Source organism: Anopheles bellator, chromosome 1 (genome assembly GCF_943735745.2).
Source record: "Anopheles bellator chromosome 1, idAnoBellAS_SP24_06.2, whole genome shotgun sequence".
NCBI lineage: Eukaryota > Metazoa > Arthropoda > Insecta > Diptera > Culicidae > Anopheles > Anopheles bellator.
The window spans coordinates 58,614,212-58,633,181 of NC_071285.1; the positions used below are offsets into that span (position 1 = coordinate 58,614,212).

The 18,970-nt window shown below is 54.0% G+C and overlaps 5 protein-coding genes across 6 annotated transcripts; all 5 read left to right on the forward strand.

Annotated features, from left to right (window-relative positions):
* Window positions 1-1,035: 1,035 nt before the first annotated feature.
* Window positions 1,036-4,432, forward strand: LOC131216625 (uncharacterized). 2 transcript variants are annotated; one of them, XM_058211164.1, is made up of 2 exons: window positions 1,036-1,173; window positions 3,680-4,432. In XM_058211164.1, the coding sequence occupies exon 2, from the start codon at window positions 3,704-3,706 to the stop codon at window positions 4,139-4,141; it is 438 nt and encodes a 145-aa protein (XP_058067147.1). In that variant the 5' UTR covers window positions 1,036-1,173; window positions 3,680-3,703; the 3' UTR covers window positions 4,142-4,432. The 2 variants fall into 2 exon arrangements, with proteins under 2 accessions (XP_058067147.1, XP_058067149.1); XM_058211166.1 differs by having other exon boundaries at window positions 3,685-4,432.
* Window positions 4,433-6,310: 1,878 nt separating this feature from the next.
* Window positions 6,311-8,123, forward strand: LOC131205820 (juvenile hormone esterase-like). Its single transcript, XM_058198083.1, has 4 exons — window positions 6,311-6,409; window positions 6,469-7,506; window positions 7,575-7,867; window positions 7,937-8,123. Exons 1-4 carry the CDS (start codon window positions 6,326-6,328, stop codon window positions 8,121-8,123), a joined length of 1,602 nt encoding a protein of 533 aa, XP_058054066.1. The 5' UTR covers window positions 6,311-6,325.
* Window positions 8,124-8,636: 513 nt separating this feature from the next.
* Window positions 8,637-10,545, forward strand: LOC131216007 (juvenile hormone esterase-like). Its single transcript, XM_058210402.1, has 3 exons — window positions 8,637-8,864; window positions 8,961-10,004; window positions 10,066-10,545. The coding sequence occupies exons 1-3, from the start codon at window positions 8,637-8,639 to the stop codon at window positions 10,543-10,545; spliced, it is 1,752 nt and encodes a 583-aa protein (XP_058066385.1).
* Window positions 10,546-13,081: 2,536 nt separating this feature from the next.
* LOC131205811 (juvenile hormone esterase-like) lies at window positions 13,082-16,288 on the forward strand. Its single transcript, XM_058198071.1, has 6 exons — window positions 13,082-13,354; window positions 13,768-13,914; window positions 14,600-15,154; window positions 15,218-15,565; window positions 15,634-15,929; window positions 15,988-16,288. The coding sequence occupies exons 1-6, from the start codon at window positions 13,082-13,084 to the stop codon at window positions 16,154-16,156; spliced, it is 1,788 nt and encodes a 595-aa protein (XP_058054054.1). The 3' UTR covers window positions 16,157-16,288.
* Window positions 16,289-16,956: 668 nt separating this feature from the next.
* On the forward strand, window positions 16,957-18,897 carry LOC131216008 (juvenile hormone esterase-like). The gene is made up of 4 exons (XM_058210403.1): window positions 16,957-17,859; window positions 17,915-18,271; window positions 18,336-18,646; window positions 18,717-18,897. The coding sequence occupies exons 1-4, from the start codon at window positions 16,957-16,959 to the stop codon at window positions 18,895-18,897; spliced, it is 1,752 nt and encodes a 583-aa protein (XP_058066386.1).
* The last annotated feature ends 73 nt before the right edge of the window (window positions 18,898-18,970 follow it).

Below are 18,970 nucleotides of genomic sequence, written 5' to 3' on the forward strand. Positions count from 1 at the left end.
GGTACAAAGCATCGGTCTTCGGGACATGGTTCCAGGGCATGTTTGGTGCATGATTTATGAAGTTCTGCGCTGTCCGATACATTGTTGTAAATTCGCACACGGCACTCAGAAACAACAAACACTGTTCCCGGAGCAGTGTCATCAATTGTGCCTCCAGTCTCTGGGTTTAGTAAGTCAATAATGTTCCTTAATTCTTATTACTTTATCGTTCAGTTCTGTGGCGCCTCCATCGTACCTGGCGTCTCCATCGGCCACGCCAACACCATATGGCCATATGTTGTAATGCAAGAAGAGAGCGCAACCCTGCCTTGACCCTGCCTCAAAGATAATTGCCTCGCAAAAAAAACGCGAGAAATATTGCATTCCCCGTTTGATTTATTACTCTTTCTCCGACACCGAATCGGAATAAAAGGCCTGAAGGCTGACAAAGGCCACCACACCATCGCTTGTTTCTCTCGATTGCTCTCGAAACTTTCTGCAAAACACCCGTTCCCACGTCGTGGCGGATAAACTGTGACTGATGACACAGCAGCGGCCAAACTGAAGCGCTGGTGATTCAGGTGAATGATATTTCACGCTCCCGCCCGGGTCATCCACCGCACTCACCGCAAGTACCACCGTGCTCAGCAAGCTTCCAACAACGTGATTTGTTTGTCATAAATTGTATTTCTTGCCGCGTGTCACCGTCACCAGCGCCGGCCACTGGTGTTGGTGTCAGTTTTCCTACGCTTTTCTCGCACCGATCGCAACCGACGATCCGAACTGCTCGAATCCGCGTGGTCCGCCCGGCTTCCGATTGTTCAAACCAGAACTCCTCGTCATCGTTCTCAGACAAACGACGTCGCGAGACAATCGACCCACACAGGCACACGGGCCACAGAGTGGTCTATTTTTGTGCCACGATTCATCGTCTGTCTGCGGCGGCCCGTTGCGGTGCGGTGTGCGAGGGTTTCGACTGCCAATTCGAGCACCGCCTCGAGGCACCGAGGCATTTTTGCCGGGAAGCCAGCGTGCGCCAATTCAGTCGAAGTTTGACAGTGAACGCGAACAAACGTCCCCCAGCGGAGCTCTAGCTAACGGGTCCTTCGGACAGCAGTGCGCAAAGTGAACAAGGAATCACCCAGCAGTACCGGTGAAGGCCCAGGAATTATTTGAGATAGTCTCTTCGGAAAGGTGAGTTGCAGTGAAAGTGTTGTTTAAGTTTAAGTTTGTTATAAAAGAATCATTTCGAATGACGAATGTTCGATTGACTCACAGCGTTAACGAGAAAGACGATAAGCAAACGAAGAGGTGGAATCGTGCCCGGACTCCGATGCAACATTATCGGCGTGGGTCTTTATCTCGCATTCTGCACTCTGCATGGGTCTTTGCTCTACTTTTTCCAAACCCACGAGCCGCTTGGTGGCACCTGCAACAGATTGTGGTTCGGTTTTTGTGTTCCATTTTTACTGCGGCGCTTGATAAGCCGCGGGCCGTTATTCGAACGAGTCAAATCGAGTTTCGAGAAGTTGCACAGTTTCGAAACCGAGCCACGGTGATCCATCATTTTATGAACCAAACGCAGGATGTGGCGTTCATTGATTGCAGAACACTAGACAAAGAAAACGGCCAATTGTTAGTCAGACATCAATTTAGCGCCCGGTTCGGGTGCACCGCATCCGGGCATTAATTCATCGTCGGGACATAAATTTGAATATATCATATCGCAGCCGCTTCTCAGGGCGTCGAATGCACTTGCGCCAGTCCGGGGCTGAATCCCACATTAATTAGCAGTGGCCGCGGCAAACGAGAACGAGTTGAGTGGAATTTCTCTCCGTGGGCACAGCGACATGTGTCGTGGGCACCAGACACCAGACACGGCCCTTTCGAACGGCGATTGCTGTCGCGCCAACTGAATCACGTCGCGGGAAGGCGCAGGAATCGTCTCGCCGGCTTCCGGGCCGAGCCTCAGGACGCCACTGTTGCCATAAAGAGATGATTCATGTATTCGTTTTTTACTTATTATGCTTCGTTCCGTCGCGAGGTCGCTGATCTGACTCACGGATAAGGCGATCAGTGCAGATGCAGATGAAGCAACCGATCGGTTTGCGTGACTTCTGCTCAAAACATACCCCCGGTCGGCCTCGATGAGTTCACGATTCTCCGCACCCAATCGGCACGTTCCCTGGCCCTGTCAGCCTCGTGAAGTGAGCTGGTGACGGCAATCGGCCCGTTAAATGCCGAGATTTATGCTCATGTTGTTCGGGACGGTTGCTACATGTTGCTGACTCATATGGTGAGTTATTGGCCAGCCGAAAGAGAGCGCATAAGAAACGATTAGCGAAGCCGGTTAGTTCCGGTTCCGGGGTTTCTGGGGCCATAAAGAAGGCATAAAAAGCGTACATAATGCTCCAATTTGTAGCCGAGGCCGAATGACCCACAGCTATTCTAATTTCGGCCATGTGTTAGCCAAAAATGTTAATTGACACTTATGACACTTGCACGACTGACACAATCCGATGCCGAACCAACCCTTACCGTGAGTAAACCACGCGCTCTGCAACGGAACGATGGACCACCGGATGGGCGCACTTGTGCTAAATTAATTTTAGGAGTATCGCATTTGCGCCTCCCCGATGCGCCGGCATAGTGGCGCACAGCAACTCAACCACAACGCGGGTGCCCGCCTCGGAATTATTATTGTTATGGGTTATGTTAAATTTATAACGCGTCGGGTGAAGGCAACCGAAAACACATGTCTAAATAGACTCTCCGCTGCTCTTGGCGCGCCCGGCAACAAGCTTCTGTGGCCGGCCTGACGGCAGGATGCATTTCTTGCACCGGCAACAAAGTGATTCCTTCTTGGGTCATCGTGTTTTTTGGGCTGCAACTCCCTTCCTTGATTGATTGCGATCGGATGTGCACGGTGCGCCCCATTAATGCGGGTCATTGGGTTGTTGTCCCTCTTCGCTCGGGAGCAAACAATCTTATTTGTTTTACATCGTCCCGGGCTTTTTACAACCCCTCTTTGCTCTCGATGTAAGTATATTTTTTCTGCCCGGCACCGAATCAACATTAAATAATGACGGTCGTTCCGGTCGCAAAGTGGCTCCAATTAATTCAAATTAAAGCCCGGGGGGATCCGGGGGTCCGTGGGAATGACTAATTTCAAAACAAAATTTGCAGCCCGGGCCGGGATCGTGTTGTTCGATTCTCGAATAAGATGAAAAGTAAATAAACAAACGTCGCCCGTTCCGCAGTGGCCGGACGGTCTCGATGGGCCACGGTCTCGGGTTGGCGGAAAACATCATTTCTCATCATCAACACCCCATCGTGGCGTGTCGGCGACGACGACAACGACGAGCTGCGTTCGCCCTCGAGGAATCCGACGAGCCGGAATGTGGGACTCCATTGCCCGGGTCCCGGGAAGGTACAATTAGAATGGGCGCCCTGCTGCTGCTGCTGCTGGCCATCGAATTGTGTCTCGAGCGCTGGGAAACTCGGGGAAAGCGTTTAAAAATACACGCCTGGGGTTTTCCGCGATTGTGAAGCGAGATCGCGTCGCCACGCGCTGCGTGTGTTGTTTCACAATACTTGGGTCAATGTTTGGGTCTCCATCATCGCACCCGAAAAAGAACGATCGATTGACAGAATTGGGTCCACTTTCGGTTTGATCATTTCTTCTTCGTTTCCTTTTTAGCGCAGCACACAGAAACAACCCACGATGGCCCTGGCCGAGAGCACCACCAAGACGGAAATGACGCTGACGGAAACCTCGACGCCCGTCATCTCGAAGGAGGTGATCGTGGAGAAGTCCTCCGACGGGGTCTCGGAGAAGAGCATCACGCAGTCGAAGAGCTACGGGTCGGCGAGCGAAAAGTCGATGGTCGAAGAGTCGGCCAACTCGATCACCAAGAAGCAGGAAAAGTCGGAGTCCGCGTTCGCGTCGGAGCGCAGCGTCTCGGAGGTCGTCTCCGACAACGGGGCCCTCGCCTCGTCGCTGCTCTCGTCGTCCTCCGTCGTCAGCTCGGTCAGCAGCAGCAAGGTGGTTTCGTCCTCGTTCAGCTCTTCGACCTCCTCCTCGATCTCGTCCTCGTCGTCGATCAAATCGTCCTCATCGTTCGATTCCAGCTCCGCCATCGACGAGTTCTTCAAAAACTGAGCGCCCGACCCGGCCTTGTGATCACTACTTTATGATTTTAGGTTCTCATTCGGTTTCTTTTCGTGCGTGGAACCTGCCGGCAGCTGGCTGAGCGTCTTGATATTAATGTTTCGCAAACAAAAAGGCGCTTTCTTCGCGCCTTTCCCACTTTTCCCCCCGTCTCGACAGAACTGAAATGTATCAAAACAAAGCATAATTTAATCTTTCACACCGACCAAGCCGTGCGTGTTCCGAGTATCTTAAGCAATGTGCGTGGATGTGGATAAAGGAATAAACCAGAAATGGAGAACAGTGCAGCGACGCGCGCGCTGTAAATTGTAGCCGTTTCGTGTTGCGAGATCAAGGACAACCGGGCGGGGCGAGATTGTGCGAATCGCGTGCTAAAATTATCCGAAAACCGGTGCCCCACATGCGGCCGTTCGTTCGACATCGTTTTTCCAAACCACCCAAACGCCCCAAGACATATCGGTATTTCGCGCCTCACGCCACTGTCTTCCTTGTTCTAATTTTCGTTCTTCAAATTCCTCCCAACGGAACAGGTGAGCGGCGTTACGTTTCGCGCGTTCCGTCAGTGGGCAAGGCCTTGACGGGGGGTGGTCCGGGGTCCAGGGTTAAAAATAGCCCCCTCTGTTCATTACACAATGTGCATCTCCGTTGCAGCTTGGAAGGGTTCGATGAAGTGTGAAGTCATTCGAAACAGTCATTACTTTCAACGACTCCCGGTTAGCTTTGGCCAACCGGAACCACCACATCTGAGAGATCAAACCGAACCGCAACAATTTGTCTACGAGTCAACTTTCGAGCATGAACTGCAACCGCACAACGATCAGGCTAACCGAACCCATACTGTCCCATTGCTCAGCGCTCGAAGTCTCGAAAGAAAAATGCCGATGTCCATCCGTGGTCGAAGTGGTTGAGGTTTGGCTTTAACTTTGCAACCTCAAACGTGGGTCCACGAGGGCCACGAACCAAATCAAGGCCCTGATTTATGGACACATGTGGCGCTGTGTCTTTCTCGCATCCGGTGGCTCGGGAAATCTCACCCCCGGGGTTCGGGCCCCGGGCTAATTGGAGGCTGGCGGGAAGCTGTAAAGCCAGCCATGGATTCGATGGAGCGAAATGTAGGACAAGCTCGTAAAGTTTCACCGAGGATAAGATATTGTTTTAGCAACTTTCAGCGGGGCGAATCCCGTGGGGAGCCACAGGCTTCGTTCGGTCGGTCGGGACCACATTGAGACAATCAAAATTCGGTGACCCTTTACCCGCTCGCCTTAAGGATCGTTATCGTTGGGTGGATGGGTCTCTTCGCTTCGATGCCAATTCACCGTCGTCCGTTTTCCGTATGTTTCGGGTTCGGCCATCAAGCCGAACGAGGTTATGTATCTGCTCCAAAGGGACCTCCGGTGGGAATTGACACTTATTAAAAGGTGCTAAAGTAGTGTTATTGGCCTCAAAAGGACACCGGTGAATCGAGTCTCAGGATGTTAATAACCGCACGGAGTTCAACATTGCACGCAACGTGCTGTGGGTTGTGTGCAAGGTTCTTGAATGCTAGAACATTTGCTCCCGAGACCCGACTGCGAAGCGATACTAAATGTGACGAACAAACGATATTTAAACTACAAATGTAACAAATTTATTATAATTTGATTGGCTCTAAATGAGATGAACTCGAACAGATCGCCATTCACAATTGACCATTCGTGGTGACTAAAATCAAATCATCTTACAATCGAAATCTAAGTTTGAGGCAGTGTCCAAAAAAGGAGGCAGAACCGGTTTCGACCTCCCGAGCGCACTCCAGCCAATTGAGAACCTAATCATGCCGAATCATGCCGAACTCGCTTTGAAAAAAAAAACTCGTAATCCACTTGACGGGAGATTTGCATTCGCACCGCGTACTTATCACGATCCTCCCATCGACATCGGCGGCGATCGATGTGTTCGTGCCAAACCGACAAGCGGTTAGACCGGGTTCTGGGTCCAGCCACTCTATCGCTTCTAGTCCTGTGCCCCAGGTTGCAGTTTGGAACGCGGCTCCACTGTGTGAAGAACATGCTCCGTTTACTGTTCTGTGGTGTCGTGTGGACCGTCTACTGTTGCCAATCGGTGCCGGTCGTTATTGCGCAACAGCGCCATCCGCGTGTCTGCACCGAGGATGGTGGCTGCCTGCAGGGCATCTCCATGACGGACGTGAAAAACATTCGCTTCGATGCGTTCCTGGGCATCCCGTACGCCAAGCCGCCCGTCGGGAGCTTGCGTTTCAAGGTACTAAGGGGTGGTCTCTGTGTAGGGTAACAACTGACCCGTTCGAACCCTATCCGTAGAACCCGATCCCGGTTGGGGCGCTGACCGTGGAGTACAACGCGATCGAAAGCAAAGCGGCTTGTCTGCAGCGATCACTCCTCGAGGCGGAGCGTCCCGTCGTCGGGAACGAAGATTGCCTTTATCTGAACGTCTACCGCCCGAAGGCGAACGGTTCGGAGCTCCCGGTGATGGTCTACATCCACGGTGGCGGCTTCTTCTCCGGTTCCGCCGATCCACAGCTGTACGGTCCGGAGCGACTTCTGGCGACGCAACAGGCTCTGCTAGTGACCATCCAGTACCGGCTGGGAGTTTTTGGGTTCCTGTCGACCGGTGATGAGGTGGTTCCGGGAAACGCGGGAATGCACGATCAGGTGCTAGCGCTGAAGTGGGTCCAGCGCCATATCCGGTCGTTCGGTGGTGATCCGGGTCGGGTTACCATTTTCGGTGAAAGCGCTGGAGGTGCGTCGGTTCAGCTGCACCTGATAAGTCCACTCAGTCGGGGTCTGTTTCAGCGGGCGGTTATCATGAGCGGTAGTGCGATAGCGACTTGGAGCCTACCGATCGACGATCCGCTGGCCTTGGCACGACGGCAGGCGCAGCTGGTAGGGGTTTCCGAAGCGAACGAGCTAACCTCCTCCGAGCTGGTCGACGTTCTGCAACACATCGAGGGCCGGGTGCTGGCCGCCAGTGCCACCCATCTTCGAACGTGGTTCGAACACCCGATCATAATATACCGCCCGGTGCCGGAGAGTTCCGCGGTCCCCGAAAGCGAACGCTTTCTGCCGCAGGATCCAAGGAAGCTGTGGACGGAAGGGAGCTACGCCGATGTACCGCTGATGTTCGGGACGGTACCGAATGATGGGGCCATCGCCAGTCTGCCTCTGATACACAACGCCACACTCCGGCAAGAGTTTAACGACGGCCTGGCAGACCTGTTGCCGGTGGTGTTTGCCGTGAATTCGACGCCTGAGGTTATGGATCAAATCAAGTCCCGATACTTCCCAGACGCTCCCGCTGGCCAGTGGTTAACGGAGCAAAATTCGCAACAGCTGACCAAGGTTTGTAGTCCCCCCATGGCCCCCCCGCCGGTGGTAAAGGATTCTTCACTCAACACGTGTCTCCGCAGTTGTTTAACGATGTCCTCGTAAAGTATCCGGTCGTGAAGTCGTTGCTGCAGTACGCTGCCAACGAAACCGGCTGCCGTGAGACGACGCTCTACTCGTTCGAGTTCACCGGACGGCACTCGTTCTCCTCGCTCTATGCCCACCAGGCGAACGTAAGCCACGGGGTGGTCCATCAGGATGAGCTAATCTATCTCTTCCGTATGGCCGCTGTGTTCGCCGACTTCCCCGAGGGCGCCCCGGAGAACGAAGTGGCCGACATGTGGACGCAGTTTTTCGTCACCTTCGCCTCGGGCAGGTAACTCTACGGTCGTTTCTTTTGTGCGTACAGTTTAATGATCCAACCCCCTCTGAGTACCCCTTTCAGCCCCCTAGCCACAACGGCAGGCGCTTGTGGAGAGGACAACATAAAAACGGTGGCCTTCGTAAATGCGGGCGCTTCAAACGAGGCACCGATCGAGCTGACCCGAGGGGTCGGTGTTTCGTCGGAGCTCCAGGAAATGGTGAGGTTCTGGGACCGGATTTACGACTCCTCGTACGTTGCCTATCACTGAGGGAACCCACGAACGCCACGATAAAAAATAAAGTCTTTCGCGGTAAGAATGCAATATGAAAGATTGGGTCGTGATTCGCGTTTCATTCGATCATCGGACACGTGCGTACGAAATGTAGGTCAGTGCCATCGGAAGTGATCGAGGCGGAAACGGATCTTCCTTTTTCGTATCTCTGCCCGCGCTCTGCCTTGCGCTGCCGACGGAACATTATCAAACAGGCGGGCGAAACCGGTTCCGAATCAACGCCGGATCAGTCCCAATGAGTCTCCGCCAAAAACACCGCAAATCTATATTCATGTTTTAAAGGCGGTGACTGCAACGCCCAGCTGTTGGTAAAAGAAAACTAGTTCCCGCCAAAGAAAGGGGTCAAGTTTGGGAGAAAGTTTACGCATCGCGCAGACGCGTATAAAAGTGGCGTAGATCAAAAAACCTAAACCCAGTTCCTGGCACGTTGTTCGTGCTGTGGGCAGCGCTCTGTGATTTTAACCCCCAAAACTGTGTCCTCAACCGATCATGAGTGTCGTCGCTAGCAGTGTTCCGGAGAGCCTGCCAGTGATCGTGTGCGCACTAATCGCCGTTTGCTATCCGGCCTCGGGGCAATCGAAACCCGTGCCACCGTTCGTGTGCCTCGGTGACGGATGTCTTCGCGGCACGTGGATGCAAGACACCACGCAGCGTCCTTTTGCGGCGTACTTTGGCATCCCGTACGCCCGGCCACCGGTCGGGCAGCTTCGTTTTACGGTGAGCTTTTAAATGAACGGCAGGGACATTAAACGGTGCTAAAGTGTTTTTGCCATTGCCTCGTCGGTTCGGAAACCTGTTCCTTCCGCTGCGTAGAATCCACAGCCGAGTGGTCCGTGGAACGGGACGTTTGATGCCTCCAACCCCGTCGGTCCCTGCATCCAGAAGGTGACCCCGGGCACGGCCATCATAGGCAGCGAAGACTGTCTCTATCTGAACGTGTACGCACCGCCCCGGGATTACTTCGACGATGCCGGCCGGCTTCCGGTGATGGTGTACATTCACGGTGGTGCGTTCTCCTTCGGGTCGGCCCATCCGAGCCTGCGGGATCCGTCGAGGATCATGGGCACCCGGAAGGTGCTGGTCGTGACGTTTCAGTATCGGCTCGGGGTGATGGGATTTCTGGCCACCGGAGACACGGCGGCTTCCGGCAACTTTGGCATGAAGGATCAGGTCCTAGCCCTTCGCTGGGTTCAGCGGAATATTCGGCCCTTCGGGGGTGACCCACGGCGTGTCACAATCTTCGGGGACAGCTCAGCAGGTGCCTCGGTGCAGTACCACATGATCAGTCCCCTGAGTCGAGGTCTGTTTCAACGTGCGATCAGCATGAGTGGCATTGCACTGGCATCGTGGAGTGTCCCGTATGACGATCCTCTCGCACTGGCCCAGGCTCAGGCTAAAGCGGTCGGTATCGGCGATGCGGATCGCATCACCACGAGCAAGCTGATCGCCCGGCTTCGAGAGGTAAAAGCAGAGACCCTGGTGCTGAACATCGACCAGCTGAAGCAGTGGGACATTAAGCCCCTGACACTGTACCGACCGACGGTCGAACCGAAGCACACGGTGCGGAGTGCGTTCCTGACGGAAGATCCTCGCGTCCTGTGGAAACGGGGCGAGTACACGAGCGTCCCTTGGCTGACGGGCACTCTGCCGACGGATGGGTCGATTGCCACGCAAGCCGCGTATAGAAGCCCCGCTTTGCTCGAGCAATTTAATTCACTCTTCGTGGAACTGCTGCGGCTATTTTTAAGGATCCCGGCCATTAATGACGCTATGTTGGGGAATCTCAAACGGCGTTACTTCAATGACACCGCGTCCGGAGTGTGGAATACGATCGATAACTATCCCGACTCGACTACGGTAAGTACGAAGTGTCCCGTTCCTGGCGTACGCTGGTAACAATCCAATGTCCAATCTGTAGATGGTGACGGACGCGTTGTTCCTCTATCCGATGGCCTGCTCGATTATGCAGCATCTGGTGAACGGTAAACCACACCCGACCAGTGTCTATTCGTTCCAGTTCCAGGGCCGCTACTCGATGGCGATACTCAACGCTACCGTCACGAAGGGATACGGGTTAACCCACGGAGATGAACTGATCTATCTCTTCCGGATGCCGCTACTCTTTCCTGACTTTCCGGTCGGATCGCCTGAAGCCGTGATGTCCCAGCAGTGGGTCAAGTACGTGGTCGATTTTGCTACAACGCGCAGTGCTGGCCGTGTGGGAACGTGTATTGGCCAAAGGTGTGATGTGGTGCAGTTTAGCAACTCGATCAACACCCAGATGCCGGTGAAGAAGACACTTAAGGCGGGTCTGTACGAGGACATCTTCAAGTTCTGGAGAACCTTTTACCTGACAGCGTGCCAGCTTACGAAGTGCACTAATAAAGACATTTTTTAAGCCCGGACCGAATCTATAAATAACATCAATGGACGAAGGCGGCACTGATTGGCGATCTATTGATGCTGAAAACAGCCGTCTCGCGATCGCAGCATGGTTCAACGACATCGTTATCAGCATACCTATGAGCCTTTGAACCATTGCAAAAAAAACGTATACAAGAGGCACGCGCCACCAGGGAATAGTGGTCGATCAGCTGGATTTGCCGCGCGCAGCTGATAATGCCGCCCCAGTGGACGAACCGATCGATGACCGATCGGAGCAAAACACCGAACTATCAACTGCAAACCTCATTAGGAGCACATTACATCACAGAACGGAAAAAGTGGTCGCGGAAATTTGGGTCCCCTTAGGGCGAAAGTACGATCGAAAGTGAACGCACCCAATTTGCATAGTGAGGGGCCCCGTTTTTTCGGTTCCGTTGACACAAAAAAAGGGAGAGTTAAAGTCCCGGTCACTTTCGGGGGGTGGAGTCCCGAATTCCAGAGACGGTTTCGAATTGAGGACGCTCGGCGATCTCGTCGGTCCCGATATCGCGGCGGGGAGGGACGGGGCCAAAAGTCAAATGCATCGTCCATCGGATCCGCTCCTCGTCCATGAATAGGCTCGTCTGCCGCCGCGATGCATTTCGGCCGTCGCAAATGTGGGTCAGTATGCATTATGCAAATAAAAAAATAACAGTACGCAAACGACGGGACGGGGACAGGGCGGGTGAAGTAACTGCGAAAATGGAGGCCAACGAAAGAAGAAATATGCGAGCGTCTCGAACGCCGTCTGGCGGGATGTTATCTGAATCTGGAATCGGGCCGTGGTGGTTTTTGTGGGATCCCTCTCGGGTTTGGGGAGCCAAGAATTGGGAACACGACACGTGCGGTCTCTCCTCTCTTTCATCCTCTCGCCGTTCTGGTTATGGGATGTTCTAACCTCGTAAAACCGAAAGGATCCATAACTGGCGGAGGGCTAATAATTTTCCTGCACGCGCCTCAAGATTTATGGACAAGAATGCAACTGGAGCATAGCGCATTTGCAACCCCCCATTGCACAACGGTCCCAGCCCCGGTCGCAGTAATTTGTGAGTAAAATCGTCAATTTTGTCCACGCATCCAGGGCCGGCCAGGGTGAAGAGTTTTACGCATAAACAGTGCGCCAGGCGCGAAAAGCGAAACCAAAAGGGCGCGGTTCCGTATAAAAGACGCATCCTTCGAGGACGGTCGCCACAGTACGGAACGGGCATCATCCGTGGGTGCCGCTGCCGCCGTGTCCGGTTTCGGTGCATATTCATTGTCGCAGGGCCACGACGACGGCAATTCAGTGGAGCTTCGGTTTGGTTTGAAAGTGAAAGTCCGGGAGATCGTCAATGTAAGTGAATCGGTTTCGATGGGTCGATCGGTCCATCTTATTTTAGATCAAATCAATCAAATTCCATCCATTGGTGAATTTTTGTGGGTCCATTTCTTTCTGGGGGAAATAAGTCTTATCGATAATGACACGCGGTGACATACTTTGCGCAAGTACTTGCGCGTCATTTTGCAGACCGTTATCGTTGCGCCGATGTGGGGAAAGGTTCGTCCTAGATTTTCGGCAAGATTAGTGCGCGTACACGTGCCACCCGAAAAAGTAATCAGCCTGTCTGAGCCGGCCGCTTATCGCATTGGGTGTGTAAAATCGGCCAATGCCCAAACCGTGTGTCGAACGGACGGATTCGACGGGGGCACCTCGAGATGGGAGGTCAGGCGACACCCGCCCAGGAGTAGCACGTGGCACATGGCCGTGGAATCGTCACACAGACGCAGGCATGTAGGTCGTCGCCGGTGGTGGCGGAGGTGACGACGTTGTCACGCGGGATTGAACCGTGTTTCGTGATAAGCGTGTGATTGCCGCACGCGCGGAAGCCGCTTTCGGCTTGAAACGGCTCCGCTCGCGCATTGCGTTCTCGCTCTCCCTCTCTCTCTCTCTCTCTCTCTCTCTCTCTCTCTCTTGTGTCCCTTTCATGCGTTCTAATCCTCACCAAACCGCTGGGTGGGGGAGGGGACTATTTCTCGCGAGAGCGCGATGATCTCGAGGCGCGAGATCCTCGGTCGCGATCGTTGGCGAATCAGTACGCGCCGAGCTTCGCGATCGATTAGAGAGTCGTGCTGGATGGAGTCGCTGTTCGCGGAACGTGTGATTCCGGAGCGCGGGAATCTGTTTTCGACCCGACGTTGAAGGTTGGCCACCGATAACCACCGCTCGGCCGGCTGCTATCGACAATGAGAATCGCGAAATCGAGACACGCGTGCCGAAGCGATTCGGTTTAACGATATCGGTGTTTGTTTACGTTTTTCGGGTTCCTATTCCGCGTGTGTTCCGCGGTCTGGCTGTGGTGGTGGGACCCGCGTTTGATAAAAAAGGTCGATCTAGCAGGTGGACCGCCACAGTGCCGTACCGGACCCGACGGAAGCAAGACCCGGAATCGTGGTGATAGACTAATAGAGCCGATCGCGTTTGCCGAATTTCCAGCCATATCCTCGGTGCCCCCAGGTGTGTGTCACACGAAATGTCCCGAATCGAACCGCTGATCGTGTTTCTCGTGGTGGTCCACTGCGTGGTGTCGTGTACGAGTAGCAGCAACGCAGCAAGTCCTTTGGTGGTCGCCGCCACGACACCGAACAGTTCTTGCCAGTCAAAGTACCAGCAGACGGGGCCAAAGATTTGCATTAAGGACGGTTGCCTGCTAGGCACGGCCATGAACGATATGCAGGGCCAACCGTTCGAAGCGTTCCTGGGCATCCCGTTTGCGAAACCGCCGATCGGGAAGCTCCGGTTTGTGGTGAGTATTTCTCTGCCAATTAAAAGTGTGAAAAAGTGTGATCGGTCTGGTTGACGTTTTAATGAATTAAATTAAAGTTTCAAAAGTTTAAAAATTACAAAAGGAAATAATACTAAAATAGTGAACAGCTCAAATGGCAAGTCACATGGTACCCAAGCTGAAGCCCCCCCATTAAAAGGGGGTTAGATGTCGAAAGTCATTTAATATCGATTAGTCTCAGTTCCCATGGCCCAGTGGAGCACTCAAAACCCGCACCGCGCATTCAATGCAAATTATGCACCCGTAAATCAGCATGTCAGACTTCGTCAGAGTTAAATTACAACCTGGCCCATCACTTATGCTTCCTTCGCCGCGACTGATCGGCTCGTGTGCCCGCCCAGTGATTACGATGAGTTTTTGTCTCTACTTTCTAGAACCCCGTCCGAAACGACCGCTGGAAGGAAGCGATCTACAACGCGTCGACCGAGAAACCGATGTGCCTCCAACGGAACGATCTGCTACCCGGGTCGCCGGTCACCGGCAGCGAAGACTGTCTGTATCTCAACGTGTACCGACCAGAGGTGAGTCAGTGACCATCAGACCCCCGAGAACCCCGTCGCGTATTGTAAACACAGCACCGCACGACACTGTGTCCGAGTAATCGGAGCCGCCGCACCATGTGTCCGGCGCGGCTCGTGGCCACGCGCCAAAAACCCGTTACGCATGCCGCTGATCACGCGTTTGCGCGATCGCAGCGTGAGAATTACACCTTCCGGCGCCACCCGCCCGATGACGCCACCTGCCTCAGCTGACCGGTTAGTCTGGCAAGAGATCGTAAAAAAACGGCGATCCCTTTTTGTCGACCATTGGAAAAGCAATCCAGTGCTTAGAACCTGGCGATCCTTCCACGGTATTAAGGTGAAGAAACTGTGGAAAGGTGGATCGCCCACTTGATTCCGATGCCGATCGGTTCTGCTGACCGAGCGTCTCGTTTGACGTAAGCGCGCCCCTCCGCTTTATGACCCGGTCCTTGGCCGAGCGCATGATCGGTAGCAATCATAAACACGTGGCGCCTCATTCTCAAGCGGGCGAGAGAAGTTGTGTGATCGGTGTATCAATAACGGGAGATCAACTAGTACCTCATTAGCCGACGAGATTGATCGTCCTTAACTACCTGTTTTTTATAACGCCCTCTTATGACCCGTAACGGCAAAGGATAATGATTAACGTGGCTGTGATCGGTCTGATCTTACCTTCCCCAATTAGCGATCGAACGACTCGAACCAAACCGCTTCACTGCCAGTGATGGTGTACATTCACGGTGGAGGATTCTTCTCGGGCGGGGCGAGCCCGTTGGTGGTCGGACCCGAGTACATCATGGCCACCAAGCGTGTGATCCTCGTAACCGTCCAGTACCGGCTGGGGGTACTCGGGTTCCTGTCCACCGGCGATTCCCTCGTTCCGGGCAACGCTGGGCTGAAAGATCAAACGCTGGCGTTGCAGTGGGTGAAGGACAACATCCGTACGTTCGGTGGCGACAGCAACCTGGTGACGATCTTTGGGCAGAGTGCGGGTGCCACCTCGGTTCACCTGCACATGATCAGCCCACTGAGCCGCGGACTGTTCACGCGAGCGATCACGATGAGCGGGAACGCGCTGGTACCGTGGAACATCCCTACCAAGGATCCGTTGGCGTTGGCCCGCGCTACGGCACGGGTGGTCGACATTGCGGGTTACGATCAACTGTCCATCAAGGCACTGCTGGCAAAGCTGCAAGCCGTCCCGGGGGAGTCCCTCGTTGAGAACACCAAGTCGCTGAAGGTAAGAAGCTAAACCGGCCGCTCTAGAGGCAGCTACAATAACGGCTCCTTTCTCGATCACCAGAGCTGGTCCATCGATCCGCTGACACTGTTCCGGCCGGTGGTGGAACCGAAGAACCTATCGGGAGCCTTCCTCACGGACGATCCGAAGGAGAGCTGGCAAAAGGGAGCCTACCAGCAGGTTCCGTGGCTCGTGGGCTACGTACCGAACGAGGGAGCGGTACGAGCACTGGCGATCTTCAAAAGCCCGCAGCTGTTCCAGGAGCTTCGGGCCAACTACAGCTGCATCCTGCCTATCCTGCTCGAACGGCCACCGTCCAAAGTGATGATGGAGTTGATACGATCGCGCTTCTTCAACGACACCACGGACACGGACCCGATCCGACCGGAACACTTGCAGGCATTCGTCGATGTTAGTACCAACGAAGCAAGCGACGGAGTCATCCCGTGGAGATCACTAATTTCCCCAGCTTCTTCCAGCTCTACACCGAGGCCGGGTTCCTGTACCCGATCCAGCTGGGCGTGAAACAGTACGCCACACTGGCCAACACCGACCGGGCACCGGTCAGTGTGTACCGATTCGCGTACAAAGGACGCTACTCCTATTCGGCCCTCTTTGCCGGGGGCGATCTCGGTGACTACGGCGTCGTGCACTGTGACGATCTGATCTACCTCTTCCGATCGCCGGCCATTTTTCCCGACTTCCCCGCCGGTTCGCCCGAGCTACAGATGGTGGACACTTTCGTGAACTTTTTCATCGATTTTGCCATCAACGGGTAGGTCTGCTGTGGCCAGGACGGTATCCGGAGTCTGACCGATTTTTACTGTCCACAGAAAAGCCAAGTCATTCGTGTCGCATCATGAGTGCAAAAACGACAACCAAGTGTACCGATCGCTCGACTGCGACGTCCAAGAGTTTGTCCGGGAAAACGATGAAGTGAGCGTGAAAGCGTTGAGCGGCCGGAACGAGGACATGTTTGCCTTCTGGAAAGACTTCTACTGAAGCACTGCGCACAAAATGAGATACTTACCGCTTACCACAGGCACGCAACCCCCCTCCGTTTAGAGTGCAAATGTAAGATACAACGTTCACCATTTCGTCGTCCTGTCCGTAGAACGTTAGCCGTAGTTAGTTTCTTTTGAGCTTTTACTTTTTTTTGTTTGGAGCCGGAATGATTTGCAATGCTTAGAATAAACGAAGAAACTTTAAAATCTTATAAGCCTGTTTGACTGTGATCGGTGTGGCTAGACCACGAAAGGCGCCAGACCGCGTGCCAGCGTGCCGGCGCGGCATGCGTCGCTGAGATGTGATTTTAATTCCCATTTTTGCATGATAAATTAGTTCGCCACACATTAACATCGATACGCGATTCGGGCGAATTCCTGCCGGCCGTCTCGAACGGGGGCTTGATTGGGGAAAAAAGAACGAATAAACCAGTTTCTCCTCAGTTTTGGGGATCGACACTCGGTCCGATCGTGACGCTGAGCTGCAAAACTAGTCCGCGCTATGTCCGCGCCCGGCGAAGCCATTCTTAACCCCGTGCTGGTGGTGGACCGTGATCTATTCAAAAAGCGACAGTGGACCAGCCCGAGTACGAAGCACTAGCCGAGCTAGAAGATCCTTTCGATTGCTTCCATCGTCGGTTCGACTTGAAGTACTCGCCCTCCCCGACTCGCCACCGCGCGGTGTCACACTTTCTTCGGCCGGCCGAGAAGAGAAAGTTGCCAACGTGGGCCGACGGGGCAAAGGGATGTGTATAAAAGAACCCACCGTGGTCGATGGGCAGCTCAGAATAATTCGCCATGTTCAACGGTGTAGTGCGTGTTGTGGTTCTTCTGTCCGTCGCGCGGACCAGCGTTTCGTTCGCTTCCAACCTGCCACGTGTTTGCATCGCCGATGGGTGTATGGCGGGATCGTGGATGCGAAGCTTGCGAGCGGATCGCTTCGAAGCGTTCCTTGGTGTTCCGTTTGCGAAGCCACCGATCGGCGAGCTTCGGTTCGCCGATCCCGTACCGAACGATCCCTGGCGTGAGGATGAGCTGGACGCTACGGGACGCATACCGCGGCCAGCTTGCATGCAGCACAACCTCTTCCTACCGGAGCGAGGTGTCGAGGGGAGCGAAGATTGCCTCTACTTGAACGTCTACCGACCGGTGCGTACCAACCGGAACAGTTCAGAACCGCTGGACACGATCGTGTACATCCACGGAGGAGGATACCTGGCGGGCTACATTTCACCACTGGCAGTGGGTCCGGAAAAACTGATGGATCAACACATCATTCTGGTGGTCATCCCGTACCGGTTGGGTGCGTTTGGGTTCCTGTCGACCGGCGATGACGCGGCTAGTGGAAACTACGGGCTAAAAGATCAACGATTGGCACTCCGCTGGGTGCACCGGAATATACGCGATTTTGGCGGTGATCCCGGCAGAGTGACCATTATGGGCCACAGTGCCGGGGCAGCTTCGGTGCAGCTACAGTTGATGCACCGGGCCAACGAAGGACTCTTTCAGCGGGCCATCAGTCTGAGTGGAAACGCACTTGCACCGTGGAGCACACCGCTGGAAGATCCGAAACAATTGGCCTTGCAGCAAGCCCTACTGGTGGGGATCGGTGAGCCAAACCGTCTGTCCTCAGCAGATCTGGTCGAAGCACTGCGATCGGTCGATGCCGACCTGTTTGTCAGTAGATCTACGGCCTTCACGGTAAGGGGAGCAGCTTCGATCGGGCAACAGAATGAAAATCAGCGTTTCCTTTCAGGCCGGTCCACAGTATCCGGCGATTGTGTACGGTCCGGTGGTGGAGAAAAATTCCACCAAGGATGCGTTCCTGACGGCCCGTCCGCAGGATCTTTGGGCCGACGGGGTCTACCTTCCGGTGCCGTGGCTCACGGGTATCGTGCCGAACGATGGATTCGTTTTCAGCGCACCACTTCTCAAGGAGTCAGTGGATTGTACAGCGGAAGATACCAGCCAGCAGTTCATTCGCCTGTTGAGTCTGCTTAAGGCCCCAAAAACTACCAAATCATTATGGTTACTGAGCGAACGGTTCATCGCGAATAAGTCGAGTATCGAGGGTGGTTGCGTTGCGAAGAACAACATCGACAGCCTCACGAAGGTACACGGCAGCGCAGAAGTGACATCGACCGGCAGTACCTTAAATCTCTCGAAACCGTTTTCAGATCTTCAATGAGGCGTTGTTCATTTACCCGTTGGTCAGAAGCATCCAGCAGCAGGTTCACCGGAAGCCACCAGCAAACGACGTGAAAGCTCCGGCTCCGGCGTTGCTGTACCGGTTCAACTATAAGGGCAACCTCTCGTACTCGTCAGTGCTTGCGCCGCAAAACGACCAAGACTTTGGTGTTGTGCATTGCGATGAGCTGAACTACATCTTCCGTGCACCCGCTCTGTTCCCCGATTTTCGGCGAGACTCCGCCGAGGAGAAGGTGTCTCAAAAGTTTGTCAAACTCCTCGTTCAATTCGCACACGCTGGGTAAGGGCTTTGGTGGCGGCGGTTCGGTGCGGATAATTTGGTTCCTAAACCTTGTGCACCTCCATTACAGCACCATCGAGAGTGAAATCGCCAACGCCAATGCTGCCGATGGCAGTTTCCCTAAGGCATTGGAGTTCACAAACTCGAACGACGTGAACCGACCGCTCGATGTACGCACGATCGACCTTTACGACCAACAGATGGTGGAGTTTTGGACAAAGTTTTATGAGACGAAAAAAGGAAAGAAATAAGGTACAGGTAACTATTTATTTTAAAACAATTTTCTTTATTTTCCACGAAAACTCGTTTTGTTCACAATCTACA

What these genes read in the sequence shown, in the direction of transcription:
- LOC131216625 (XM_058211164.1), top strand. Translation starts at nt 3,704, where the DNA reads ATGGCCCTGGCCGAGAGCACCACCAAGACGGAAATGACGCTGACGGAA.
- LOC131216007 (XM_058210402.1), top strand. Translation starts at nt 8,637, where the DNA reads ATGAGTGTCGTCGCTAGCAGTGTTCCGGAGAGCCTGCCAGTGATCGTG. An exon ending in TCGGGCAGCTTCGTTTTACG is followed by an intron (nt 8,865 to 8,960) that starts GTGAGCTTTTAA and finishes TCCGCTGCGTAG; the next exon opens with AATCCACAGCCGAGTGGTCC. An exon ending in ACTATCCCGACTCGACTACG is followed by an intron (nt 10,005 to 10,065) that starts GTAAGTACGAAG and finishes TCCAATCTGTAG; the next exon opens with ATGGTGACGGACGCGTTGTT.
- LOC131216008 (XM_058210403.1), top strand. Translation starts at nt 16,957, where the DNA reads ATGTTCAACGGTGTAGTGCGTGTTGTGGTTCTTCTGTCCGTCGCGCGG. An exon ending in GTAGATCTACGGCCTTCACG is followed by an intron (nt 17,860 to 17,914) that starts GTAAGGGGAGCA and finishes GTTTCCTTTCAG; the next exon opens with GCCGGTCCACAGTATCCGGC. An exon ending in ACATCGACAGCCTCACGAAG is followed by an intron (nt 18,272 to 18,335) that starts GTACACGGCAGC and finishes AACCGTTTTCAG; the next exon opens with ATCTTCAATGAGGCGTTGTT.
- LOC131205820 (XM_058198083.1), top strand. Translation starts at nt 6,326, where the DNA reads ATGACGGACGTGAAAAACATTCGCTTCGATGCGTTCCTGGGCATCCCG. An exon ending in TCGGGAGCTTGCGTTTCAAG is followed by an intron (nt 6,410 to 6,468) that starts GTACTAAGGGGT and finishes CCCTATCCGTAG; the next exon opens with AACCCGATCCCGGTTGGGGC. An exon ending in ATTCGCAACAGCTGACCAAG is followed by an intron (nt 7,507 to 7,574) that starts GTTTGTAGTCCC and finishes GTGTCTCCGCAG; the next exon opens with TTGTTTAACGATGTCCTCGT.
- LOC131205811 (XM_058198071.1), top strand. Translation starts at nt 13,082, where the DNA reads ATGTCCCGAATCGAACCGCTGATCGTGTTTCTCGTGGTGGTCCACTGC. An exon ending in TCGGGAAGCTCCGGTTTGTG is followed by an intron (nt 13,355 to 13,767) that starts GTGAGTATTTCT and finishes TCTACTTTCTAG; the next exon opens with AACCCCGTCCGAAACGACCG. An exon ending in AGAACACCAAGTCGCTGAAG is followed by an intron (nt 15,155 to 15,217) that starts GTAAGAAGCTAA and finishes CTCGATCACCAG; the next exon opens with AGCTGGTCCATCGATCCGCT.